Raw genomic sequence first — 27,846 nt, 5'->3', positions numbered from 1 at the left:
GAGTGAAACACAAACGTGCCTTTGAATCCAGAGCAGTTTCGGTTTCTCAGCTCTGACTCTTTAGATAAGAAGCTGCGTTGTAGCCAAGTTTCATTTTCAGGTTTCCATTCTCAGCATTGCTGGCCTTTTGGGATTGGAATTACCTAACCAGTGTTTTATAAATTGTTGCTCTAGAGGCGGCTGCTGCAGCCAGCATCCTGCACAAGAAGAGAGACGTAGCTCGGAGACGACGGCTAGGAAACCTGTCAAAAATCATGGGGTAAGTGTGTGATCTGGATTATGGTATGTGAGATTCTTCATCCTGATTTGCAAATGCTGAGCATGTTTGGAACGCTGCTTAACTGTTGCAGTGTACTGCTAGATCTAAAGATTGGGGCAAATCCCCAGCAAAACTGCAAGTAATTGCATAAGCAGTAAATTAATATTTGCAAGGAATGAAAACTCTCCCCACTATGTCTACAAAATCTCTTCTCCCCTTTCCTTGTGCAATATTTTCCTCTGCACTTGAACAGAACTTGGGCAGCACTTTAGTGCAAACACAGAAATGTATTTCTACTAAAGTGTTACCCAAGTTCAATAAGAGGAACATTTTGCACAAGAACAGGTGAGAGGAGATTTTGTAGACAGAGAGATATGTTTTGAAGGGGGGGGGGGGGGGGGTTACAAGCTTTTATTTTCCCATGCTTGATATGTATGCTTCTTTTGGGAAGTGTTATGTATGCAGCTAGAAATCATCTTTAGGGGTCTTTTTACTAAGCTGCTGCAAAAAGTGGCCTCCCCCGCAGCCATCCATATCCAGCGACCCTCCTCTCCCCCTGCAGCCACCCATGTCCAGCGACCCTCCCCTCCCCCCTCCAGCCACACATGTCCAGTGACCCTCCCTTCCCCCCTCGGCGCATCACCTAAGCCCCTCCGCCCTGGCGCATCACCCAAGCCCCTACCCCCCCCCCCCCTCCTTGGGCACATCAACCCCCTCGCCACCCGCAGCCACCAATACTAATGCTGTCCAGCTGCTGCTGCTTCTCCTGTTGAGCAGCAGCAGCCGGTACAAAAAGAAAAAAGCCAAAAACAGATTTTAAACCTGAAACACAGCTCCGTAGACAGCCATCTGGCACTGGCTGTCGTCTCTGCAGCCACTCCTCCTCTCCCCTCTGACGTCGCTGCACTCCTCCGGGGTCTTCCAGGGGCAGTGACGTGGAGGGGAGAGGAGGCGCGGCTGCAGAAACGACAGCCAATGCCAGATGGCTGTCTACAGAGCCGCGTTTCAGGTTTAAAATCTTTTTTGGGGCTTTTTTCTTTTTGTACCGGCCGCTGCTGCTTATTGGCGGCTGCGGGTGGCGAGAGGGTTGATGTGCCCCGGGGGGGGGGGGGGGTGGGGGCTTGGGTGATGCACCGGGGGGGGGGGGCACAGAGCTGATTCGTAGGCAGGGGGAGGAGCCTATTCCTCCCCCTGCCTGGCTCGCGGTTCGGCAGGGGCTTGGGTGATGGGGGGGGGGGTTGTGTTGCCTTGCTCCCTGCCACTTGCTCCGAAGTGGTAGGGAGCGGCGCACTGACAGCTGATTCCCAGGCAGGGGGAGGAGTAGGGAAACACACTTCACGTGTTTCACTCCTCCCCGTGCCTTGGAATCAGCTGTCAGTGGCGTTACTGACGTCAGTGTGTTCTAAGCTGCCTAGCAGACCACTTCCGAGGGAACCACGGTCCCAGGCAAGTTAGAACGTTGGAGGTGAGTATTATTATATAGGATTCTACATGGAATGTTGCTACTATTTGATCTTTCACATGGAATGTTGCTATTCCACTAGCAACATTCCATGTAGAAGCCTGCCCTTGCAGATCAGCAACGCAGCCGCGCAGGCTTCTGTTTCTGTGAGTCTGACGTCCTGCACGTATTTTGCAGGACGTCAGACTCACAGAAACAGAAGCCTGCGCGGCCACGTTGCTGATCTGCAAGGGCAGGCTTCTACATGGACTGTTGCTAGTGGAGGAGTAGCCTAGTGGTTAGTGCAGCAGACTCTGATTCTGGGGAACTGAGTTGAATTCCCACTACAGCTCCTTGTGACTCTGAGTAAGTCACTTAACCCTCCATTGCCCCTGGTACAAAACAAGTACCTGAATATATGTAAGCCGCTTTGAATGTAGTTGCAAAAAAACCTCAGAAAGGTGGTATATCAAGTCCCATTTCCCCTCCCCCCCCCCTTATGTGGGTCTTTTCTGTGCACTAAGGCCACGTTTTGCTGTGGCCAGAAAATGGCTAATTTTCCATGTTCTTATTTAATGGCCATGCACAAAAAATGAATGCATGAGCATTTACCTCTGCCTGTTTTGTGGTAAGGGCTCATGCACTAATCCTACACTAATCAGTTAGCGTATGATAACATACCTGTGCTGATTAGTGTTGATACACCCACTCCCCAGATATGTCTCCTTGGTGAAAAAAAGTATTTATTTATTATTATTACAAGCAAAAAAGCCAGTTTCACGAAAAAATGAAACGGGCCCTACCTAGCAAGGCTATCGTCTATTCACCATTATGTTTTATATTCTCTGCCTTTCCAAATTGGCGTTTTTCTCCATTGTTTGCTGTTTGGTCATCAGTCATATTCGCCACCCTGGACCGTTTCCTTGCAGTGGCTTGTTCGGCTTGTTCCCTTTCAGGGACCTTTTGGTCTTTGCTCATAGCTGCACACGTTTTTCTTTGCGCTTCGGCTGTTTTCCGTTTAGCTTCAGCCTGCTCCTCAGCAGTTAGTTGTCTTTTAGGAGCCATAGCAGATCATGGTGGATAGTAGTTAAGGTGTGTTCCATTTCATCAAGCAGATCAATCCATAGACTGGTAGGTTGTGTCCATCTACCAGCAGGTGGAGATAGAGAGCAATCTTTTGCCTCCCTATATGTGGTCATGTGCTGCCGGAAACTCCTCAGTATGTTCTCTATCTCAGCAGGTGTGTGGTCGCACAGCAGCAGCTCTGGCTAGGTCTCCAAGCCTAATTGCTTAGGTTTTGTTGAGTACCTGGGGTTAAGGGCTCTTCGTGAGCAAGTACAAACCTGGTGGTGCCAGGTCCCTCCTTTTCTCCCCCCTCCCGCTGGCTCCGTTTAAAAAAAAAAAAAAAAAAAAATAGACGTCCTTGAGAGACAGACATCCTTTTTGCAGCTACTCACTGGGACTCCAAATCGTTGCAGCTCGGAGCGAGAATCAGGTAATATTACCTTTTACTAGCAGGCAGGGGGTTCCCCGAATGGTCTCCAAGTGGCTATGGCCTCGGATGGCAAGGGCACGAAAAGACACTCACCGGAACGCGCTCGCGCGCCTAGCGGGGAAGCGGGGGGGGGGGCCCGAAGGCAGAGTCGCCCTTTTTGGGTGCCCTTTCAGAATCAGGAGAGTTTCCCGGTTTCTCCGGTGCGGCGGTTTTTCCCGCCTTAGGCGCCCATCCCCCGCTGGCCACCCTCCCGGTTGTGACCGGCCATGTTGCTCAGACGGCTTCTTCTTGGGCCGCCCTCGAGGTGGGAGACGTTAATAACTTGGTCGCCCTTGATTCGGGCGATGGTAAGAAGTCGGTGAAATTAAAGCGCCACTCTTCCCGCGCGGCTCCTTCTTGGAGTTTCGCGCCAGACGCCATTTTGGATGCACAGCGCGCCTCTCCTCCGATCTTGGGATCGCAGGTTGAGGGCACCTCTAGGGCCGCGGCACAAGCTGCAGAAATGCACAGGCTAGGGGGTTTCTCCCCTGAGTTCATTTTGCTGCTGCATAAGGCCTTTCTTATGCAGAACGCTGCCCCTGCTCCCCTGTCTGATAAGGGTGATGAGGCCTCTGTCCTCAAATGCTCTCGGGTGGATTTTCAGCCCCTAGGGGACTCGGTCTCCTCTGATGTGGATGACGGCTGCGTGTCTGAGTTCTCCCAGAGATCCTTTGCGGACTCTATGGAAGAGACTGACCCTCGCTCGGATGGAGCGGACGACCCCTCTGCAGCACGCCTTTTTCGCTTGGAGGATTTGCCTAACCTGCTAGTGCAGGCCATGAGCATTTTGAAGATTGCCTCCCTGTAGGAAGGCCCGCTGTCAGCCGCTACTGGCTCTGCCATTATGCTGGGAACGAAGCGCCCGCCTAGAACCTTCCACGTTCATGAGGCCATGCAGACCTTAATTTCGGCGCAATGGGATGCCCCCGAAGCGAGCCTGAAAGTAGCCAGGGCTATGTCCCGTCTGTACTCCCTTCCTGAGGGGGAATGGGAAGCCTTTATCTGGCCCACGGTAGATTCTTTAATCACTGCCGTGACTAAGAAAACGGCGCTGCCGGTGGAAGGCGGCACTGCCCTGAAGGACGCCCAGGACAGGAGAATGAAGGCGGCCTTAAAGTCGTCCTTTGAGGCGGCCGCCCTGAATCTGCAAGCCTCGGTTTGCGGCTCCTATGTGGCTAGGGCGTGCCTGACTGTTTTGCAGTGGTCTTCCCCCTCGGACCTGTCCTGGAGGGCGGAATGGCCGACCCTGGAGTCGGGCTTGGCCTACTTGGCAGACTTGCTGTATGATGTTTTGAGAGCCTCGGCCAAAGGTATGGCCCAGACAGTTTCGGCGCGGCGGTGGCTCTGGCTTAAGCATTGGTCGGCTGACCATGCCTCTAAATCTCGCCTAGCCAAGTTGCCTTTTAAAGGCAAGCTGCTCTTTGGGGACGAGCTGGACAAGATCGTGACGGAGCTCGGCATGTCCAAAGGCAAGAGGTTGCTGGAGGTCAGGGCTCGGGCCAGTGGTGCTTGCCCTGTTTCCTCCAAGGGCCGGATCCAGGAAGCCCGTCGGTATTGCCCGGGCAAGTCGACCTCCTCTGCCTCCTCTTCCTTCAAACGGAACTTCTCCCCCAAGCATCATTCCTTCCGGCGACCCGGAGGTTTGTCCTCCAGCCCCCCCCCCCCCCCCCCCCCCCCCAGGGTCGCGTACTCAATGACGGGGACCTGGTCCATGGCCCAGTGCAGATAGGAGGAAGGTTGTCCTCATTCCTGGGCGAGTGGACTAGGGTAACTTCAGACGCTTGGGTTCAGGAAGTCATCAGGGACGGCTACAAGCTGGAGTTCTGCCGGCCCTTGAGACACGGGTTTGTAAACTCTCCCTGCAAGTCCCAGGTCAAAGCAGCTGCCGTGCAGCAGACTTTGAACAACCTGATCCGCCTGGGCGCGGTGGTACCGGTGCCAGTAGATCAACTTGGCAAGGGGTGTTACTCCATTTACTTTGTGGTGCCAAAGAAAGAAGGTTCTGCTCGGCCTATTCTCGACCTCAAGGGGGTCAATCAGGCCTTGAAGGTTCAGCACTTCCGGATGGAGACTCTCCGCTCCGTAATAGCTGCGGTGAAGAAGGGAGAATTCCTGGCATCCTTGGACATCAAGGAAGCTTACTTACATATTCCCATCTGGCCTCCTCACCAGCTCTTCCTGCGCTTCGCAGTCCTGGGCCGACACTTCCAGTTCAGAGCCCTCCCTTTCGGGTTGGCCACCGCTCCGCGGACCTTCTCCAAAGTGATGGTGGTCATCGCGGCTTTCCTCCACAAGGAAGGAGTACAAGTCCATCCCTATCTGGACGACTAGTTGATCCGAGCCCCCTCTTATGCAGAGTGTGGGAAGGCCACGGACAGGGTGATTGCCCTTCTGAGCTCCCTGGGATGGGTCATCAACTGGGAGAAAAGTCAGCTGCGCCCGACTCAGTCCCTGGAGTACTTGCGAGTTCGATTCGACACCCTAGTGGGCAGAGTGTTCCTGCCGGACAGCCGGAGCGGCAAGCTTCGGGCCCAGGTGGACCAGTTCCTAACAGCCTCCACTCTTCAAGCTTGGGACTTTGTGCAGCTCTTGGGCTCCATGACGGCCACGATGGAAGTAGGGCCCTGGGCCAGGACCCATATGAGACCCCTACAGCACTCCCTGCTGTGGCGGTGGTCTCCAGTATCGGAGGATTACGCGGTACGCCTTCCTTTGGATCCAACGGTGCGCAAGGCACTGGGTTGGTGGTTGAGGCCAGACAAGCTGTACGCAGGAATGCCCCTCACGATCCCAGAGTGGGTGGTCGTCATGACGGACGGCTGCTTGACAGGCTGGGGAGCCCACTGCCTGGGGAGGACAGCTCAGGGCCTCTGGTCGCCTGCAGAGGCGAAACAGTCTATCAACCTCCTGGAACTCTGAGCCATTCGGTTGGCGCTTCGGGAGTTTCTCCCGGTCCTGGTGCTGAGGCCAGTACGGGTCCTGTCCGACAATGCCACGGCAGTGGCCTATGTCAATCGCCAGGGAGGTACCAGGAGTGCTCCTCTAGCCAAGGAGGCTATGAAGCTATGCCTGTGGGTGGAAGCGAATCTGGAACAGTTGTTGGCGGCCCACATTGCGGGAGTCATGAATATCAAGGCGGACTTTCTCAGTCACCATACTCTGGAGACTGGCAGCTGTCGGCTCGGACGTTCTTGGACATCACGAAGCGCAGACGACGTGTTCCCGCCTTGGCCCATGATGGGCAGAGTTCTAGGCCAGGTGTCAAAGCATCCGGGCCGGGTGATCCTGGTGGGTCCGGATTGGCCCAGACGTCCCTGGTATGCGGACTTAGTCAGGCTCGCAGTGGACGGCCCTCTGAGGCTGCCAGCAGAGCGGGGCCTCTTGCATCAGGGTCCCGTGGTGATGGAGGATCCCTCCCCCTTCGGTCTTATGGCCTGGCTCTTGAGCGGAAGCAGCTGAGGAAGAAGGGCTTCTCAGACAAGGTCATCGCCACTATGCTGAGAGTGAGGAAGCGCTCTACTTCTACTACTTATGCCAGGATTTGGCGTACCTTTGCATCGTGGTGCAAGGCAGGCTCTCTATCGCCCTCCACTGCTCCAATATCTTCAGTGTTGGCATTCCTGCAAGAGGGTCTGGAGAAGGGCCTGTCCCTCAGTTCCCTGAAAGTCCAGGTGGCGGCTCTAGCTTGCTTCAGGAGCCGCCTGAAGGGTGCTTCCCTGGCGGCGCAGCCAGATGTGGTGCGCTTTCTCAAAGGAGTTAATCACCTGCGCCCTCCTCTGCACTCGATAGTGCCTACGTGGAATCTCAATCTGGTGCTTCAGGCCTTGCAGAAGCCGCCCTTTGAGCCCTTGTCGAGGGCATCGCTGATGGACCTGACGTTGAAAGCGGTCTTTTTGGTAGCCATCACGTCAGCCAGGAGAGTCTCTGAGATCCAGGCACTCTCGTACCGAGAGCCGTTTCTGCGGTTCACTGAGGCAGGAGTGTCGATTCGCCCAGTGCCTTCCTTTCTACCCAAGGTTGTTTCTCGCTTCCATGTGAATCAGCAACTCTGTCTACCCTCCTTTCGCAGGGAGGATTACCCAAAGGAGTACCCTGCTCTCAAATGTCTGGATGTGAGACGAGTCATCATCAGATACTTGGAAGTGACCAATGACTTCCGGAAGTCAGACCACCTCTTCATGCTGTTCGCAGGCCCTCGTAAGGGCCTGCAGGCATCTAAACCTACTGTGGCACGTTGGGTCAAGGAGACGATTGCGGCAGCTTACGTGGCTGTAGGGAATCCTCCGCCTATTCAGCTGAAGGCCCACTCTACTAGAGCACTAGCGGCATCGATGGCGGAGTCCATATCCGTCTCCTTGGAAGAGATTTGTAGAGCGGCAACTTGGGCATCGGCGCATACCTTCTCATGACATTACCGCTTGGATGTGGCTGCTCGGGCCGAGGCCTGGTTTGGAGCTTCAGTGTTGTGTTCAGGGATTTCCATGTCCCGCCCTGGGTGAGTACTGCTTCGGTACATCCCACCAGTCTATGGATTGATCTGCTTGATGAAATGGAAGGTAAAATTATGTATCCTACCTGATAATTTTCTTTCCATTAATCATAGCAGATTAATCCATAGTCCCTCCCAGATATCTGTATTGTTTTTTGTTCTGGTTATATTTCAGGTTCCAGTTTATTCTTCAGTTCCCGTTCAGGAGAACTTCGTGTTCAAGTTCTTCCAATTGGATTTTCCTCGCATTGAGACGATTCTGTGTTACAGTGAGCTGCTGCATTCCTCCCCCCCCCCCCCCCCCCGTTTCGACGGTGGCTGGATTGATAACTAAATTATGCCGGCGCTCCCTCCCGCTTCGGGCGGCAGTAGGGTAGCTTTATATCCCTCCCGCTTCAGCGGTGTTAGGGTAAGCCAGCTCCTCCCGCGGTTGCGGTAGCAGGATAAGCCTGATCCCCCTGCATCGACGGGTGTGGTGTCCCTCCCCCGCTTCGGCGGTGGTGAGCTGGGCAGAGTGTCCCTTTGTGGGTGTAATTCTCTAAGTGCTGAGTCCTGCGGATGGAGCTTTGATATCACTTACTGAGGAGTTTCCGGCAGCACATGGCCACATATAGGGAGGCAAAAGATTGCTCTCTATCTCCACCTTCTGGTAGATGGACACAACCCACCAGTCTATGGATTGATCTGCTATGATTAATGGAAAGAAAATTATCAGGTATGATACATAATTTTACCTTGCAGTAGATGGCATGTGATATACAGCAGGTTGGAGTGTGCCTTTGCTTCCCTGGAGCAGTGTGTGGTGGTGGTAGTAGCTCATTTGCATACGGTTACAAACCCAGCCAGCCAGCCGTCCAGGGATGCAGATTGACAAATTATTATAATTTTTTTGCATGCTGGTAGTACGTGCACAATGTACCGCTACCTCTGCGCGCCCTGTGGTACACCATTTTAAGTGGCAGTTTGGTAAAAGGGCCTCTTAGACTTTTTAAACCTGTCATTGTCAGTTGCAGCCAAAATGATTTTGTGCAAGAGCAAATATGAAAGAATTTCCCCTTTGCTAATATCGCTTCATTGGCTTCCAATTTCGTCACTCTGTTTTATTTTTCATTTAAAATGTTCTATGGGTTTAGTCCTAACTCTTTATTATCTTAACTAGAACTGCAGTCAAGATCTTGCTCATCTCAGTCTATTCATGATAATAGAATTCAATTTCTTCACATTTCAGTTTTTAGGAAACTCTCAATTCAAAAAGAGATGTTGGTAGCAGTTGCCCTTGAGTGGTGGAATCGCTACCTCTTGAATTATGACTAGAGAATGATTATTGGGGCTTCAGAAACATTTTTAAAACATGGTGGTTTTCTGAATGCTTTCCTTAACTTGGATCTGTTTTGATTTTATTCCTGTGTTTTATTGAAACACCATTATTGTAAACCATCCAGAGCTTTGGTGGAGATGGTCTATCTATCTATCTATCTATCTATCTATCTATCTATCTATCTATCTATCTATCTATCTATCTATCTATCTAAAAGATTAAAACACAAACAAAAATCCACAATATGAAAATGCTCTAAAGGTATTAATGAAAGGAAGGAAAAAGCCTCAAAGAGCTCAAGAATCAAACAGATTTACAGAGCTGAATGGATCAAAAGATCATCATCGTCAAAAAACCTTCCACATTAATGACTTTTGCAAGATTAAACGTCACTGATTGTTACCTATGCAATATACATCCAAAACTTTTGCCAAAGTCAATGTCTCTTTTTGTTGTTATTGCAATATTAATCAAAAATCAAACGGTACAATAGAAACTGTGTGTGGCACACAGCATCTATTGTACTATTTGATTTTTGATAAAATAAGAGACATTGACTTTGGCAAATGTTTTGGATGTATATTGCATCGGTAACAATCAGTGACGTTTAATCTTGCAAAAGTCATTAATGTGGGAGGTTTGTTTGTGTTTTAATCTAGCGATTATATATCCACACCCAGTTACATTTGTGATTTTAGTGTACGTAAACAAAAACCACAGAGGCTTGGTAATGCAAAACTCCAGAAGACAAAACAACATTACTACAAATAAAATTTCTTTTAGAAGATGTGATCCTTTATTAAAAATCCGACATGGATAGTTTTATTAGTGGTAATACTGTTCTGTATGTATGTATATACATAATCTATATATATAAAACTCACCCTCAACATTCTATTGTTGGATGACGTCACTGAAGCCAAGGTTCGTAAGTTCGAAGCTCTGAATCTTGCTATCCCCCCTCTGTGTTCCGTTGTTTATGTGTCACCCTAACAGCCTCGGGGCCCCGCCCTCGTGTCAAACATTATGATGTTGAGGGTGGAGGCGGAGCAATTCACTCACATCGACGATGGCCAGGGCGCCACAATGGGCCACCCACACATCGACGGCGGCCACGGCGGCGCAATGCCGTCACTAACAACCAAGGTGCGTTCGGTGGGGGGGGCCACAGGAAAGCCTTGCTAGCGCCCGTTTCATTGGCTCCAGAAACGGGCCTTTTTTTACTAGTATGATATAAATATAATGAAGCAAGTTCTATATACGGCGCTGAAATATTTCCATACCCCCTTTTCCAGGAAGAGTTTAGGCCGGGATCACGTGCCTCAATTTACACATGCACACCTTAATTCCAATTAGTGCCAATAATTGCTTGTTAAAAAGCCAAATATTGGCGCAGATTGGCTCGTGATTCAGCTAAAATGTGCGTGCGGTGAGGACACATGCCCAAATTTGCATGCGCATCTCAAGGCATGTTTTATATAATTAGGAAGAATATACATAATAAATCCAAAAATCCTGTCGTCCAGATGTATTTTGTCCCTTGTATTTTGGAAGGCTGCTTAAGTTATTGGGATAATTTTCAATGGTGGCTGCTATACTGGATATCAATATATGTATACGGTGGCTACCACCACCAAATATATGTATAGCACTGATATTCAGCCTTTTTGAGGAAATTCTATAAAGCAACACCTATATTTAGATGCCTAGAAGGCACTTACTTGAGCCTATTATATAAAGGTAAGTAAAAGGGGTCCTTTTACTAAGGTGCGCTGAAAAATGGCCTGCGGTAGTGTAGACGCGTGTTTTGATCATGCGCAGAATCATTTTTCAGCACACCTGCAAAAAAATGCCTTTTTAAAATTTCTGCCGAAACTGGACATGCGGCAAAATGAAAATTACCATGCATCTATTTTGAGTCTGAGACCTTACCGCCAGCCATTGACCTAGTGGTAAAGTCTCACACGGTAACTGGGCGGTAATGACCTACGCGCGCCAGAAAATAAAAAATATTTTTCAGGTATGCGTAGCGGAAGCACACCAAAACTGAAATTACCGCAAGTGCCACGCGGTAGCCATGCGGTAACTTCATTTTGGCGAGCGTAGACGTTTACTTGGCTTAGTAAATGGGCCCCCCAATGTAACTGGGTATATGCTTGTTTAGGCACGAGCACTTATGTAAATACTCATGCTTAGATTGGGGAGCTCCATGCATAACTTAGTGTGCATGCCCCACCTGCACTCTGCTGAGATCCACTCATGTAAATTCACACGCAAAGAATGCACTATCAAAGACGTATATACTTACAGAATATTGTGTAGCTAGATTATTTATCTGCATATATATTCACATAAGCGTGTAAATGACTAGAATATCAGCATTTACTTTCATACATGTCACCTAAATGTAAAATCTAGAACTACCTCCTATACATGTAGCTTTGTGGTCTAATAGAGTACAGATTTTTTTTCGAGCCTAAATTAAACTGCATAGCTATACAGATAGTGGCTGAATATCATTGCTTTCCATATAGTTCTGCCCTCACTCTACCTTAACTGCACCCCAAAAATATCCATATAGTGCCATAGTGGTTAGATGGACTTTTAGCAGCACTATACTTTTGGTGACAGCCACTAAATAAGTCCCTTTGAATACTGACTCTGTCTTGTTTTTCCAGGTTGATTTTGCAGTAGGAACATGTTGCCCATTTGTTTCATTGATGATTGATCTTTTCTATGCGCACTGCAAATGGTTACATTGGAGGCCATTTTATAAGTGGGAACCTCCATTTCAGTGTGTCATGGTCACATGGAAGGTGCCTATTGTATAACAGAAACTAGGTGACCACATTCCATTATAGAATGCTAGCATAACCCAGTATCAGCATGCTTACCATTTAAATGCCCACAAATACACCAACTCTAGACCTGGCATAAGTGTGGGTGCTTAAATATGGCAGGGGACATGCATATCTTCCAGTATTTTCAAAAGGCGTTTGACAAAGTGCCTCATGAAAGACTCCTGAAGAAACTGGAGAGTCATGGGATCGGAGGTAGGGTATTACTATGGATTAAGAACTGGTTGAAAGATAGGAAGCAAAGAGAAGGGTTGAATGGTCGGTATTCTCAGTGGAGAAGGGTAGTTAGTGGGGTCCCGCAGGGGTCTGTGCTGGGACCGCTGCTTTTTAACATATTTATAAATGAACTAGAGATGGGAGTAACTAGTGAGGTAATTAAATTCGCAGATGACACAAAATTATTCAGGGTCGTCAAGTTGCAGGAGGAGTGTGAAAGATTACAGGAAGACGTCGCGAGACTGGGAGATTGGGCGTGCAAGTGGCAGATGAGGTTCAATGTTGACAAATGCAAAGTGATGTATGTGAGTAAGAGGAACCCGAATTACAGCTTTGTCATGCAAGGTTCCGCATTAGGAGTCACAGACCTAGAAAGGGATCTGGGAGTCATTGTTGATAAGACGTTAAAAACTTCTGCTCAGTGTGCTGCAGCGGCTAAGAAAGCACACAGAATGTTGAGTATTATTAGGAAAGGAATGGAAAACAAACACAAGGATGTTATAATATCACTCCATGGTGCGACCGCACCTCGAATATTGTGTCCAATTCTGGTCGCCGCATCTCAAAAAAGATATAAAGGAATTAGAGAAGGTGCAGAGAAGGGCGATGAAAATGATAAAGGGAATGGAACGACTTCCCTATGAGGAAAGGCTGAGAAGGTTAGGGCTCTTCAGCTTGGAGAAAAGGCGGCTGAGGGGTGATATGATAGAAGTCTACAAGATAATGAGCGGAGTAGAGCGGACAGATGTAAAGCATTTGTTTATTTATTTATTGCATTTGTATCCCACATTTTCCCACCTCTTTGCAGGCTCAATGTGGCTTACAATACATCACGAATAGTGGAAATATATAAGAAGATATACATTTAGTGTAACAGAAGGTTATTGGGTAACATGATAATGATAAAACATGATAGTAGTTTAACAAGCAAATATTGTAAGGCAGTTCTGGATATATGTATAGGAGTTCATATTTGTTGATCTTTGTGCTATGCCTTGTTAAAGAGATGGGTCTTCAGTAGTTTGCGGAAGTTAGTTCATTCATAGATCGTTTTTAAGTTGCGCAGCATCGCGTTCCAGAATTGTGTGCTCAGGTAAGAAAAGGTTGACGCATGCATTAGTTTGTATTTTAGACCTTTACAGTTGGGGAAGTGAAGATTAAGGAATGTGCGGGATGATTTTTTAGCATTCCTGGGTGGTAAGTCTATCAGGTCTGACATGTAGGCTGGGGCGTCTCTGTGAATGATTTTGTGAACTAGGGTGCATATTTTGAACATGATGCATTCTTTGAGTGGGAGCCAGTGTAGCTTTTCTCGCAGGGGTTTAGCACTTTCATATTTTGTTTTACCGAATATGAGTCTAGCTGCAGTGTTCTGAGCTGTCTGAAGTTTCTTGATTATTTGCTCTTTGCAGCCAGCATAGAGTGCATTGCAGTAGTCTAGATGACTGAGTACCATTGATTGTACCAGGTTGCGGAAGACAGTCCTTGGGAAGAAAGGTCTTACTCTTTTTAATTTCCACATTGCGTGGAACATCTTCTTGGTTGTGTTTTTCACGTGACTCTCAAGTGTTAGGTGTCGATCAATGGTAACTCCAAGAATTTTTAGGGTGTCCAAAATTGGAAGATTCAGTTTTGGTGTGTTAATGGTGGTGAATTTGTTCGTGTTATGTTGCGAGGTGAGTATTAGGCATTGGGTTTTTTCTGCATTAAGTTTCAGCTGAAATGCGTCCGCCCATGTGTGCATGATATGTAGGCTTTGGTTGATGTCATTGGAAATTTCCTTTAAATCTTGTTTAAATGGGATGTAGATCGTTACGTCGTCTGTGTATATGTATGGGTTAAGGTTTTGGTTTGATAGTAGTTTCGCCAAGTTGAATAAGGTCGGTGAGAGGGGGGATCCCTGTGGAACTCCGCATTCAGGTGTCCGTTTAGCTGATGTAGTCGAATTAGATGTCACTTGGAATGATCGTGTGGTTAGGAACCCCTTGAACCAATTGAGAACGTTGCCTCCAATTCCAAAGTACTCGAGGATATGTAGTAGTATTCCACTGTAGTAGTATTTACACTTTCAAACAACAACAAAACCAGGGGACACAAGATGAAGCTAGAATATGGAAGATGTAAAACAAATAGGAGAAAGTTTTTCTTTACTCAGCACGTAGTTAGACTCTGGCACTCGTTGCTGGAAAATGTAGTGACAGCAGCTGGCCTTACAGAATTTAAAGGGGGTTTGGACAGATTCCTGAGGGAATAGTCCATTGAACATTATTAAGAATTAATTTTTTGTGTGTGTGTGGCGGGGGGGGGGGGGGGGAGGTGCTGTGTTCTTGAAGCCTGGATTGGCCGCTGTCGGAGACAGGATGCTGGGCTTGATGGACCCTTGGTCTTTTCCCAGTATGGCGGTGCTTATGTACTTATATATTACGAAAGTTACCCGTTTAAGTGGGAACCCTGCCTGTGTCCTTCCCATTTTCTTCCCCTGTGTTTGCCTCCTTGCAAATATGTGCTATGTAAGTTATATGAGTATTTGCAGAATATGCACGTAAATGCCAATATTCTAAACATTTCCCCATGCAACGTGGGCGTAAATGTGGGCACCTAGGTTATTGAATTGCCCTTATTGTCTGTTTTGTTGTGAGTGTATTTTTTGTGAAATTGACCTACCAGCTTATAATCGAAAGACAAAAACGCCTATATTACGACCTAAATCGGGAGATAGATGTTTATCTCACAAAAACGAGTAAATCAATATAATGGAAACGAATGTTTCAGTGCGTCCGTGTCGCTCGTACGTTCACGTAAAAACGTCCAAATAAGAGGCGTGTCGGGGGCGTGTTAGGGGCGGTGATACGACGTGGACGTGTACAACGTATAACGAATAGCGAAATGGCTCTGGTTGAGCGGGAAGATGGGCGTAATATGATGGACCCTAAATAAAAGCGACCAGAGCAAGGGGGAAATCGTCTTTAGACCCATTAGCGATTGTGCGTAGTTGGAGAGTGGCGACATTGTTGGTGGAAGAGCTGAAGTGGTGGTTGCAGAGAGAAAGCCGAGCGTGTTGAGTACCTGTGACGTTCGTCTGTATGCCCTGCCTCTTTTTGTGTCTTACCCTTTGACCGTTCCTTACTCCTACTCCTTTGCTCCATCGCCCCCTTCCCCTCCCCATTCACTCTTCCCACGTGTATACTCTATTCCCTGACCTCCGTTTGTCTGTGTTCCTGTACTGTTTGGCGAGTGAGTGGCCAGAGGGCGTGGTGGCTGGAAGTGACAGATCTGTGTGTGTTGGTGTTTGACTACTAGTCCTAATACTTGCACTGGTGGTGGGGATATGGATGCACTTAATGCACTTGTGGCATGCATGCTACACGAAGAGGCCACCCACCGCAGGAGGTATTCACGGCGCCGAGTGTTTAGGCTTCCTACAACTCACTGATCAGCAGTGTCTAACAAGGTTCAGGTTTGATAGGGCCACCATTCGTCAGCTGTGTGAGCAGCTGAAACCCCTCCTTCAGCCCCAGACACGTAGGAATAACCCCATCCCTGCCCACCTCAAAATCACTTCCTCTCTCTCTGTCCTGGCCACTGGCAGTTTTCAATCCGTATTAGCTGCTAACACAGGCCTCACCCAGGCTTCTATTTCACACTGTCTCACCCAGTTCCTGGATGCCTTTATAACTCACACCTCACACTACATCACTTTCCCCACCACCCCCCAGGCCCTGCACAACAACATGGCCACCTTCTATGCTCTTGCTAGATTCCCCTCGGTCATCGGTGTGATAGACTGCACACACGTAGCCCTCAGACCCCCCCGGGCACACGAAGCCACCTACAGAAATAGGAAGGCATTTCATTCTATGAACATGCAAGTTGTGTGTGATGCCCAGGGGGAGATATTAGACGTGTGTGCCAGGTACCCCGGCTCCACCCACTATGCCTACATCCTACAGCACTCGGGCATCTTCCGCAGGTTCGAGCGAGGGGAGTTCATTGGTGGATGGCTACTAGGTAAGTGCAACATGCATGTACCACCCATACTATACCTCCTCCACTGGGCAACCCTCCGCCCTGGCTTCCTCCACCTCACTCCACAACCCACTATCCAAATCCCCCCGCCCCCCCTGTACCTGCTCCAAGCAATACACACTCATCTATCTCATTCTGCTTTTCTCCAAAGGTGACCGAGGCTACCCGCAGAGGACATGGCTCATGACCCCCCTGATCCACCCACAACCAGGGGCAGAAGAAACCTACAACAGGAGACATCGCAGCACCCGGGGGATCATTGAGCGCACCTTTGGTTTCTTGAAAAACCGGTTCCGCTGTCTGGACCGGTCTGGAGGAGAGCTGCTCTACAGTCCAGAAAAGGTGGCCAAGATCTTTGTGGTGTGCTGCATGTTACACAATTTGGCCCAGCGCAGAGGACAGCCTCTCCCAGAGGAGCCACAGCCACCACCAGAAGAGGCCCCAGATGAGCTGGAAGAGGAGCCTCCTCCACCCCCAGCCCACAGAGCAGAGCTCAATGCCTACCAGCTTGGCGTAAGAGCAAGACAAAGACTCATTGAAACAAGTTTTAGGTGAAAGTAAGTGAACATTTATTTATTTACATTAAGTGCATGTGTTACTGTGTTCAACCCCACCACCACCACCACCCCCCTCCCACACCCACCCCCCTCCCACCAACCCTCACCCTACAGCATGTCCCATCACTTTCCCCTTCCCTTCCCCCGTCCCCTCCTACCCCTCCCACGCCCTTCCTTTGCAGCTGGTGCTGCACGGGAAGTCTCTTCACCCTCTTCTGAGCTGCTGCTCCCAGTGTCCTCCTCCCTATCCCCACGGCAGCCTGCGGCTTTAGCTGCACCGTGGAAATCGGGCCACCTTGTTGGTTCTAGTCGTCTGGCCACAGGACCCAGAATGGGAGCAGATTTGGTGGGTGCTGCAGGAGTGGGTGCGGAGGCCGATGATCGCAACGCCCACCTCTTAGCTGGTAGTTGGTGGTCAGTGGAGGAGGAAGTTGATGGCAGGGGCTGCTCCAGCAGCACGGGGGCTGGAGTAGGTGCTGTGCCCTGAGGGCGCAGGTGTTGGATGCTCTGCTCCAGCCGTTTCAGTTGCTGGAGCACCTCCTGGTGGCCTTCACGTTGCGCCTGGAGGAGTTCCTGGTGTGCTCGCTGCTGTGCCTCCAGTGCTTGGCGCTGCAGCTCAAGTTTCTGCTGCCGGTACTCCTCCAAGCGCACGTTGTGGCGGAGTAATTCCGTGGCCAGCCGCAGGAGTTGCCTCCTTTGGCCGGATGGCCTCTGGTGAGGAGCTGGCCCCTCCTCCTCCTCCTCCTCACCAAAGTCCTCCGGTGCTGGAGGTGCGGCCTCTGCTGGTGGTGCATGTGCCTGTGCTGCAGGTGGTGGAGGCAGAGGCTGGACTGGTGCAGGTGGTGCTGGTGGCAGAGGCTGGACTGGTGCAGGTGGTGGTGGACGCAGAGGCTGGACTGGTGCAGGTGGTGGTGGAGGCAGAGGCTGGACAGCTGGTGCAGGTGGTGGTGGAGGCAGAGGCTGGACAGCTGGTGCAGGTGGTGGAGGCTGGACTGCTGGTGCTGCAGGGGGTGGAGGCAGAGGCTGGACTGCTGGTGCAGGTGGTGGAGGCTGGACTGCTGGTGCTGCAGGGGGTGGAGGCAGAGGCTGGACTGCTGGTGCTGCAGGCTGTGGAGGTTGAGGCTGGACTGCTGGTGTAGGGCGTTGGCCTTGCAGGCCACTAGGGCCAGCCTCCTCTGAGTCATCACCTGTATAGCACAAGAGTGAGGAATAGTGTTGGTGCAAACAACCCACTTTTGTCTTTCAGCATTCATATACATTGGCATGTCCCCCAACCTGATGACCCAGCAAAGAGATGGTGAGGAGGAATGGAATTGACACGGGTGTGAAAGAGAGAGCCCCACAGGCAGCTGGGTAGAGGTGGTGGATGATCAGCCAAGAGAAGGACACCACTCACAACGTTGTGGACAAGCTGTTTGTTGTATAATTGTTAAATTGAATAACATTGCAGCATGTGTTGTGTTACTACTGACTTGCTAGTCTGCATAGAACTGCTTTATGACCCCCATTACAGGCTCCTTCAGTTGAATGCATGTGGCCCACACTCAGTAGAGCACAGAGGTCACAGAAGGAACTAGGCACAGTTTGTTAATGGGGAAATAGGAGGGAGTAGTAGGGAAGGAAGTTCTGCCACAGTAGTAACCTACACACACCCATAGGAGCCAACTGGAAAGTATTATTGGGGGTGCTAAGCCCAGTGCACAAAACTCTTCCCTGCACAGCTACATGATCTTTCCTCAATATTGGGGGTGCTCACACACCCACAGCACCCACCCAGTCTGCTCCTATAACACACATGAACACTACCACTACTCAAATAGAGCTTACAATTCAATTAAGATGCGCACACAGGACAAGTAAGAGGAAACCCTATGACAACGGTAGGGATAGGGAGTAAGGGTACAGAGCTAGTGAGTAGGGGTTACCAGGTCACAACAGCATCATAAAGGTGGCCTGTTAATGTACATAAAGACAGCCAGAGACACTCCCCCCCACCTCCCTCCTCCTGCCCCCCACTCCTAACCTCCCTCCCCCTGGCCCCAACTTCTATAACACAAGTGTACTGCAGCACAACAGATACCCCAACTGCATAATGAAACACCTACCTGAGTCCTCAGCCTGGCCCGAGGTGTCCAGGGAGCCAATCCCGTGGATGCCCTCCTGGGGTAGGAGGGAGTGCACCATCAGCTCCATGGGGGTGAGGTTGGCTGTGTCATGGCCTGGGGGATTGGCCCCCGCCTTCCTCCTAACATCCCTCCTCAGCTTCCGCCACTTCCTCTTGCAATCCTCCACGTCTCTCCCAGCATGGAACACAGCATTCAGGTTGTCCCATACTGCCTCCCATTCGCGCTGCTTTGTGGTTGCAGCTAGCCTCTGCCCTGTGGGAGCAAACAGACTCCGGTGCCGCTGTTGTATTTCCTGCACCAGGAGCTCCACCTCACCTTCTGAAAAATTACCCTTCCGGGTCGGGGGCATACGCGGTGGCATTGTACCAATGGGGTTATTGAAAATACGGAGTGGGCGTTTATATAGTCGCCAAGAACGCCCATTGAGACGGGGGAATAGGCGTTTCTGATATGGGCGTTTGTTTTTCAATTATACACATAATTCCTAAGTGTGCCCAGCTGAGATAGCGATTAGGAGCACATGATTTCGATTATGAGTAGATAAGTATGGGCGTCTCCACCTGCCTTCCCTTTCTTCATTGCCATTTAACCTGCCATTTCCTGCACTGAGACCTTGCCGGTTGTTCGTAATAATCATTTACAGGGTTTTACCCTCACTTATATTAAGGTTTGTGTTTAGCAATGTATGCTTGGGTACACCTGTGTATTTAGGGGGGGGGGGGATTATTGTTGGCCCTCAGCCACCAAGCCTTCTGTTTCCTCTCTTCCACATCCCCTGATGCTCCCTTCCTTTCTCCCATTCTCTCTGCCTGGTTGTAGCAGGCAGTGTGTGGGGGCCACGAATTTGCTGCACTCGCCCCAAATCAAGCACCCCTCGGTAAGGGTTATTTCAATCAGGGAGATGTGCAGCTAATGTTCCAGAAGATAAAAGGCGCACTACACAGTCTTGAAACAGACGTTCATGGTAAGCTCTCATTTGTCTGCCACCTCTTCTCTTTGTGCTCATAGTCAAGGAGTGTGCATTCACTGTATGTGTGTAGTCTGGAGTCAGATCTTAGGTAGCTCTCTTTTCACCAGGTTCCTGTGCACTGTACTGTGGGGTTGGCAGGTCCTCAGTGGTGTGGGCCAGCTGTTGGAACTGCTGTATTGGTTCCCGGTAGGTTCCATCTTCCTTGTTTATGTGGTGTACCCCAGTCCCCATTTATGAAGTGGCCACCCATTCGCAAGGTCCAGAGGCGGGGGAGGGGATGCAATGGATGTGTTTAGGACATTATGGAACACCTTCCTAAATTCCTCCATAGGTAGTAGGGAACATGAACATTGTTTTTAATCGGTAGCCTGGACAAAATGCTCAAGGTGGCTACAGGTACTGCCACTGAGGCCTAAGACGTGGTGGTGAGGGAGAGGGGTGTGTGTACAGGTCCCAACCCAAAGTACCTGCAGGTGGCTAAAGCCTGGTGGCTGCTGTGGCCTACTGGTTAGAGCACCAGCCTTATAATCATAAGGTTGCTGGTTCAAATCCCACCTAAGGCAAGTCACTTCAGGGACAAACTTTGACACAAACCCAGAATACCTGAATGTAACACACCTTGATCTACTACTGGAGAAAGTGTGATCACAGCTGCAAATAATGAGCACCATTTTTATTTGTGCCCTTCTCTAACACAAGTATTACATTGCAACTGTGATGAAGTAACCATCCATCTATTGGGTTTCCCATTGTTTCCCCTTTTCTCCTCAGCATTATATACCATAGCTGATGTATTGAATGTTAAAATATGAGCCAGCTGTTTGTAGGTCATTCTTGCCCCCCCCCCCCCACCAATGTGGCTTGTGGGTAAGGATATGTGACCATCACACAGCAAACACTGTGTATGTGCTACCTGGGGTTATGTGAAAGTGTCTACTTGGCAGATCACACGTGGTACACTATTAATCTCTTATTGATGGCACTCTGTGTTGTGGGTCAGTATGGTGGAGGGGAGGGAGGGAGGGAGGGAGAGATGCTGGCTGGCCATTTGTATTCATGAACACAAATATCCATCCAGGCTCCCCGGCCCAACCCCCCTGCACATATGACCATGCAGGTTGGAATGAACAGGTGGCCTTCTGTATGGCCAACATTCTCAGACATACATCACCTTCTCATTCACACAGCACATTTAATGCTATGCATATTGCTGCCTCCTTCCTCTCAACTCAACAGCACCATTTGGTGATATGTAATGCACAAGGGAGACAAACACACACACACACCCTGATAGTTATAGTGTAAGAAAAACATTTATTTCCCCCACCCCCACCCCTACAAAATAACCCCCAACAATGCCCTCCTCCCCCCCCACAACTCCTCACAACCCCACCAATTCCCTCCCCCCCCCACACACAGAACCCCAACATTTCCCTCCCCCCACACACACAACCCCAACAATTCCCTCCCCCACCCACTCCCCACACCCCCAACAGGTTCCCCCCCCCAATTTAAATTAAGGGCGGGCACGCCCTCTGACTAAGGCCCTCTGTAGCAAGGCAATGAGCAGGCCCAGCAGTACCCTTAGTGGGCCCTGGAGCTGCTCATTGCCCTGCCGTAGGGCTCTCACCTCCTGCAGCAGCTGGTGCTGGCCAACTACAAGCTGCTGCTGGCCATCTACCAGCTGCTGCAGGAGGCACATCATGGCCCTTGCGCCTAGGGCTGCTGGAGGTGGGGCACGGGCTGGAGCAGGCCCAGGGCTTGGAGCAGGCCCAGGGGACAGAGCAGACCCAGGGGACGGAGCAGACCCAGGGGACAAAGCAGACCCAGGGGAACGCGGTGGGGCAGGTGATGGTGCTGCTGCTGCCGCAGAGGATGTGGATGGCTGAGGGGAGGGAGAAGGCTCTGCTGCTGCTACAGGTGGGGAGGGGGCCTCCATATAGTCCTCATCTATGATGAGGACCCCCTCCTCCGAGCCCGATGACTCCTCCTGCGCCTCCTGTGCAGGCGCCGGCACCTCCTCATCCTCCTCCTCCTCTTGGCTTTCCTGCTCCTCCTCCTCCTGCTCCTCCTCCTCCTGCTCCTCCTCATGCCTTTCCTGCTCCTCCTGCTCCTGCTCCTCCTCCTCCTCCTGGAGGTGGTGGCCCTCCTCATCTGCCCACTCGGCTTGCTGCTGGTGGAGCCCTGTGTATGTAAAAGGAGTGTGATTGAGATCAGCGCATACAACATGGCTTGCATAGTGCAGTAGCTGGGTGGCGTGAGGCAGGGGATGGGGCAGGGTGTGGTAAGGCGTAGCCTATGCCCATGGGGAATGAGCTGCATCAGATGACATGACAAAGAACCCTGGAACCTCCTCTGACACACACCACACAGGACATGTTGCCATACCAAATTCATTGCTGACCAGCATGTTTGCATTGTGAGATGCAACGAGGGGTTGATGGGCAGTTGTTGTAGGATTTATTGGGGGGGGGGGCAGTGGGAAGGGTGTTGAGCACAAATCTTTTATATGAGTTAGGCCATGACATGCAGTAAAAGTAGGGCCTCAGGCAGGTCTACCAGGACACACTAATCAGCCACCACAGAAAGGGGAATAGTAAAGTGAGGCATATCATCTCATTCATCTCGGGGGGATGGTCGGAAGTTGCAGCCACACTCATGGGAGAACCCCTGCAACCTGCATCCTTGATCTTGGACAGATATGTTATTACTTACTAGTTGGCTATTAGGCACATGGGAATTGATATTGTACAACACATTTGCATTATTCAAGAAATGTATTTACTAATCTGTACAGGTGTCCTGTTTTTGAATACTTACAGCGAGCCCTGAGGTGCCTTCGCACCGCCCGGATGAGGTCGGGCCTCTCCCGCCTCACACGGCGGAACCGCCTCCTGAGGGACTCCAGGTCCCGGTGGACTCCAAACCGTCTGTAAGATATAAGTTTGTAGAGCAGGGGTCAGGGGGGGATGGTCCTTTTTGTCCTCTGCACACATTCATTTGCTATTCAAATACCAGAGAGAGAGAGTCAACGGTGTTGGGGGGGGGGGGGGGGGAAACCACCTCCATTGGTACTGAATCATAGGAGCCACCTTTTTACCATTTTGGGGGGTGGAACCCCCAGTGGAGATTACCCCTCCCTCCATACATACAAGGCATTTATTTGATATTGGGGGTGGTCAAGCACCCACAGCAGCCACCGAGTTGGTTCCTATGCAGATGATGCCAGAGAGGTGGGCATGAGGCCAGACAGTACCGTTTGTATATATTATAATGTATGCTTGTTAAACTACTTTATATGTGTTATCATGACCATGTTATAAAGTATGGTATACGTTTCATTGGTCTCATGTTTCCACTATTCGGATGCGTTGTAAGCCACATAGAGGCTGCAAAGAGGAGTTGGAAAATGTGGCCTTCACATAACTAACGAAATTGTCACATAACACTAATATAATTGTCACATAACTAACGAAATACATTCTTGTAGGGATGTGGGAATGGTTGTCCTTTCAATAACATACAATTTATTAGTGATTGTGCATGTTCCTATATTACTCATGATCCTTGCATGGACACTCCAGTTACTGGTGGTAACATTGATGACGGAGCTGTTATATGTGTAGGTACAGGAGGGGAGGGGGGTTGGCCCATAACCTTCCCTTTCCAGCCTGTCCCTGATGCGGGACCAGGCTCGCATGGCCTGGAGCCTGGGGGGCAGGTGGTGGTGCTGCACAAAGAGCCTGTGCCGGTGCCTTAGGCACAGGCGCACCAGCAACAGGCTCTCCTCCTGCCCGAAGTTCGGCTCCCGTCGCTGCGCCATGTTTCCACGTGTTGGAAAAGAAGTGCCTTATATAGACGACTTTGCGTGAGGGACGTCGTTTCATGCACAGCTCCATATATGGATGACCATTCCATATATGGCCCCTATCAGCACGTGGACGCCCTCGTAAGCATAGACGTCTTTGACGTGCACATGCCTGCACGTGTGTGGAATGTGCCTTATATAGATGAGTATGACTGACGCACCCCACCCGACCCTTTTCACATATACACAATATGCATATAGCTGCATGTTCAGTAGGTGTACAGTGCATGCAGATCCGAACATGCAGATGGGCACATATGATGAAAGTATGGGTGGAGCAGCATGATATGTCTGTAGTTGACACATATACGCGTTCCTCATATTTTCCCGTACCTGGATGGCCTGAACAACATGTACTGTACTTGCGGTACACCTATGTACATTATTTTACACACTTTGTGATTTGGTCGTTTGCACCTGCAATAATTGACCGTGTTAGGGCGCCCAATTTAGTCACGCTTATGCGCTCGTCATTTGATTGTTTTCTTACAGGGATAATCAATTATCGAAAAACGCCCACACTATTTTCCGATTATACATGTCTATTTTTGGACGTTTTCGTAAGAACGTCCTAATTCGTACTTGGACGATCTTTCAATTATGCCCTTCCTAGTCTTTTTTTTTTTTCTAAGGATGGGTTAAATATTGAAAGAAACAAACAAGTACATTAAATACACTTCCTTTATGGTATTTCTTTTAACTTTTTATTTCTTCTTTTGCATCATAGTAATACACGTTTCTTTTCATTACAGAGAGATTTCCAATAATTCCTTGAAAACTAAGCTATTGCAGCTGGAATGCCATTTTACATGGGGATTAATGAAAGATGATTCAGATCTCAATGAACTGGAGGATACACTTCATGACCAAATAGAATTTATATTCCCAAATTGCAGGTCAATGGTTTATAATCTGCTTGCCTATGTGAATCATCTGAACGGTAACAATGACGAAGCCCTTGCAAATCTACAAAAAGCTGAAGAGTTAATTCAAGAGGTCCAGGATGATGATATCAACAAAAAAATTATTACTACCTATGGGAACTATGCGTGGATATACTATGATATGAACAAGCTTGAGGATACTAATACCTACCTTGGCAAGGTGGAAGGTATTTGTAAAATGTTATCGAGCACATCTCGCTATAAAGTTCTGCTCTCTGATGTTTATGGTGAAAAAGGATGGGCCTTGTTAAAGTTTTGCGGACAATATTATGAAAAGGCAAAAGAATGTTTCCAGAAGGCTATTGAAAATGATCCTGAAGACCCAGAATGGAATTCTGGCTATGCAACCGTTGTGTACCGTCTGGAAGGTTTTAATAACAAAAAATTTGACCCTGAGGATTGTAAATCCCTAGAATTGTTGAGACGTGCTATAAAGCTGAATCCTCAAGATACAGTAGTGATGGCACTCCTGGGCCTGAAACTTCAAGATATGCATCAGTCAGAAGAAGGAGAAAAGTATATTAGAGAAGCACTGCAGAAAACTCCCAATCTTCCTTATCTGTTGCGTTATGCCGCAAAGTTTTACAGGCGGCGTGGATTAGTGGATGAAGCCATTAAACTGTTGAAAAAAGCAGTAAGTTTTACACCACGCTCTGGTTTCCTGCACCATCAGCTAGGCATTTGCTACAAAAGAAAGATGATAGAACTGAGAAAAGCTGCCCGCTCTTCAAAATCAAGGTACAGTGCCAGGGATGACTTTTCCGAGCAGATTCAAGAGCTTATTAGGTGTGCTCTTTATCATTTTGAATTCGTTGTGGAGCAAAAAACAACATTTGTGTATGCGAAGATAGACTTGGCCAACATGTATGTAGAAGCAAATCAACACGACAAAGCAGAAGAAATGTTTCAGAAAGTGTTCAGAATGAAGAAGCTTACTGATGCAGAGAAGCAACAGATATATTTAAACTATGGCCGCTATCAAGTCTACCATAAAAGGTCAGAACCTGAAGCCATTAGATATTATACAGCAGGGCTAAGGCTTCAGAAAAAATCAACTGAACGGGATTTGTGCCAAACAGCTCTGCAAAAGCTCGCTGAAAAGAAGATTCAGAGGAATGGAGCAGATGCTTCAGGTTATGGCATCCTTGGGCTTATCCACCAGCTGAATGGAGAAAAGAAAGAGGCAATTGAATGCTATGAGAGAGCCCTAGAGCTTGACCCTGATAATGAAGAGTATTTGAGTGGTCTCTGCGATATGCGGCTTTCAATATAAATCAAATATTTATTGTTTATTGTGAACTTGTTATACCGCCTAATGCGATGAGCGGGTCAAGGCGGTTTACAAATAACTAACAAACACACAGGAAAAGAAAGCCAATAAGTATATAGAAAACATCTCTCATACCAAGAAACAAATAAAACCGTGTGCATGCAAGCACATATAGCTGGTCCATCTGACTAATGATGTTGTTTTTCTGTGTATATCCTTAATTTGTAACTAAGAAAAAGTACCTGTTTTGAACAGAATGTTGAAAAATGTATATAGTTTTTTGCATTAATGATCCCTGCACACATGATACAGATTTCTTTCTCTGACAGCACTAGAGGTCAACAGTACTATTTCATCTAGGAAAGCCATTGGTTAAGAATGAGTGGGAATCACTCCTCCTCCCATTGCCCAGAAACTCGTAGGCCCTTTGACCTAAGTGCATTAAGGTTTTACAAATTCTATGCCTTAACTGGAAAGGTTAAGGTACAGAAAGTGCAGAGCCTATACAATAAACTTTGGGGGTCTTTGTAGAATATATATATATTGGAGGAAGTTCTATATATGGCATCTAAAAAAATTGGTGCTGAAATCGGTGCCAACTAAGCATTCTATAATCGACACCTACTAGGTGCCGATTATAGAATATGTTTATTTGATATTTCAGTGCCGATATCTGCGTGCATCCAGTGAAAACCTGGCATAAATCTCAGCATGTAGATTTAGGCGCACTGGGCCATATTCTATAACTAGGTATCTAAATTTTGGAACTTCCATTTTCCCACCTATAACCATGCCCCTTTTTGCCTCCGCGTGTAAGAAGTTCGGCGTACATTGTTACAGAATACGCTTAGCAAGTTGCGTGCCTAAATTCTAATCAGTGCCAATTGGTGCTCATTATTGCTTGTTAAGTGCTGTTACCAACGCTCATTAGCTTGTTAAGCCATTTAAGTTATGTGCGGGGTTATAGAATCAGCGCCAGTTTCGGCACCTAAATCGAAGCGCATTATATAGAATCCAGGGGATTGTGCATAAATGTCATATTTAGGTGCTAATATTAATGCCAGCCATAGACCTGGCATGAATTTCTGCTCCTGTGGGGGGGGGGGGGCTGCATTGGGGGGAATGGGGGACCTGTTAGCATGCAAATGCATGCTGGACAGGACTCATCATTCCTCCCCAATGGTCTGCAAACCCTAACGTCTGTTCTGACCTGGGATAGGGTTTGGCGCAGAGCAATGAAAGAGAGGGTCCAAAAGTACACAAAGCAGCAAACAAAAAAAGCACAAAAGGGCCTCAAGAACTGGAACAATGGTACAATCTTTAATAAACGAGGACCCGACACGGGCCGTGTTTTAGCACTCAAATGCGCCTGCCTCAGGGGGTCTAACAAAAAACAATAAAATTACATAATCAACATCACATATATATAAAAGATAGAAAAATCATTTTGTATATAGACAACAAACATATTCAAAGCAAAGAAATGTTAAAATAAATTCTAATTACAGACATATTTTTTTATTTTGTGCTAACCAATATATATATATATATATATATTTAAAAATTATTAAAAACAAAACAGGTTCATGCAGACCATGATTGAATGTATGCTTGTATTAAAAAAAAGTATATATATCTATATAGCGAAAATAAAATTTTTTGAAAAAATTGTGTGTATAATCCATGCATCCAAGTTGATAGTAAATATCCATTATATTCAGCAAAAATATCTATCCCAGTGGTGTAGCAAGGGTGGGGCGGTGGGGGTGGTCCGCCCCGGGTGCACGCCCCTGGGGGGGGTGTTTGTTCTGCTGGTTCCCTGCTCCCTCTGCCCCGGAACAGCGGAACCAACACCCCCTCCCCCCCCAGCGGCGTGCACATGGCAGGCAAGAATGCACGGGGGGATGCTTGGGTGATGCGCCGAGGGAGGTGCTTGGGTGATGCGCTGAGGGGGGGGGGTTGATGCACCA

General features: G+C 48.7%; 1 protein-coding gene across 1 annotated transcript; it reads left to right on the top strand.

Moving 5' to 3' along the window:
* The first annotated feature begins 88 nt into the window (after nucleotides 1–88).
* On the top strand, nucleotides 89–26,567 carry LOC115470128 (interferon-induced protein with tetratricopeptide repeats 5-like). Its single transcript, XM_030203062.1, has 2 exons — nucleotides 89–259; nucleotides 24,415–26,567. Exons 1-2 carry the CDS (start codon nucleotides 255–257, stop codon nucleotides 25,877–25,879), a joined length of 1,470 nt encoding a protein of 489 aa, XP_030058922.1. The 5' UTR covers nucleotides 89–254; the 3' UTR covers nucleotides 25,880–26,567.
* The last annotated feature ends 1,279 nt before the right edge of the window (nucleotides 26,568–27,846 follow it).

Source organism: Microcaecilia unicolor, chromosome 5 (assembly GCF_901765095.1).
Source record: "Microcaecilia unicolor chromosome 5, aMicUni1.1, whole genome shotgun sequence".
Taxonomy (NCBI): Eukaryota; Metazoa; Chordata; class Amphibia; order Gymnophiona; family Siphonopidae; genus Microcaecilia; species Microcaecilia unicolor.
The sequence above is the reverse complement of the archived record's forward strand: the minus strand, read 5'-3'. Positions and strand labels throughout refer to the sequence as shown.